At 55.0% G+C, this 984-nt stretch overlaps 1 protein-coding gene across 1 annotated transcript in view; it reads right to left on the reverse strand.

Moving 5' to 3' along the window:
- Positions 1-57: 57 nt before the first annotated feature.
- The window catches only part of EMH_0062000 (uncharacterized protein), a gene marked incomplete at both ends in the record, with an annotated part of 1,328 nt that continues 401 nt past the window's right edge, over positions 58-984 (reverse strand). The window contains 2 exons of the mRNA XM_013497987.1: positions 58-312; positions 543-982. Coding sequence (XP_013353441.1) covers positions 58-312; positions 543-982 — 695 coding nt within the window. The remainder of the gene's footprint in view (positions 313-542; positions 983-984) is intronic.

Below are 984 nucleotides of genomic sequence, written 5' to 3' on the forward strand. Positions count from 1 at the left end.
TGTTGTTTTTGTTTGTCTTCTGTTTTATATAACTCTTCTGCTGTATCTTCATCTTCCTCATCTATTTCTGCTGCTGCTGCTGCTGCTGCTGCTGCTGCTGCTTCTGCTGCTGCTGATCCTACGCTCCCTATCTGTTGCTGCTGCTGTCCCTCTGTCTTGCTGCTGCTGCTGCTGCTGCTGCTGTTTCTGCTGCTGCGTTTGCGGTAGCTGCTGCGGCCGATGCTGCTGCTGGGCCTCGGGAGCAGCTTGCTGCTGCGGAGGAGGCTGGATCTGCTGTTCCTCCTGCTGCTGCTGCTGCTGCTGCTGCTGCTGCTGCAGATAAAAGGATTAGCAGCAAAGGAGGCAGAGACAGAGAAAGACGAATCAAAGGGATCCATCATTAAAGGATAAAGAGGAAGTGAAGCAGCAATTATGCTGCTGCTGCGGCTGCTGTTTCTGCTGCTGCTGCTGCTGTTTCTGCTGCTGCTGCTGCGGCTTGCAGCAGCAGCACGAGCAGCACCACTACCAGCAGCAGATGGTGCTGCAGCAGCAGCAGCATATACAGCATCATCATAATAATCATCATCAGCAGCAGTTAGAAAAGGATTAGTTGCCTCTGTAGTAGAAGCAGCAGCAGCAGCAGCAGCAGCAGCTGCTGCTGCTGCTGCTGCTGCTGCTGCTGCTGGCGCCGATAAAGTATAGTGGCGCTGCAGCTCAGAGGAGACCCCCGCTATAGAATGGAGGCGTCTAGCTAAGTCAACAACAGAAACACTTCGTTTCATGTGGCAGGGTTTATCTCTTGCTGCTGCTGCTGCTGCTGCTGCTGCTGCTGCTGGTAGGGGTGGGGGTCGGGGTGATGCTGCAGCACGGGGTGATGCTGCTGCTGACGCTCGTGCTGATGGTACTGCTGTTGCTGCTGCTGCTGCTGCTGCTGGTGCTGCTGCTGCTTCCTCGGGGGATGATGCTGCTATAGTTTCTGATGCTGCTGCAGCAACAGAAGCAGCA

Source organism: Eimeria mitis, genomic scaffold (assembly GCF_000499745.2).
Source record: "Eimeria mitis Houghton genomic scaffold, Emh_scaff3073, whole genome shotgun sequence".
Lineage (NCBI taxonomy): Eukaryota > Apicomplexa > Conoidasida > Eucoccidiorida > Eimeriidae > Eimeria > Eimeria mitis.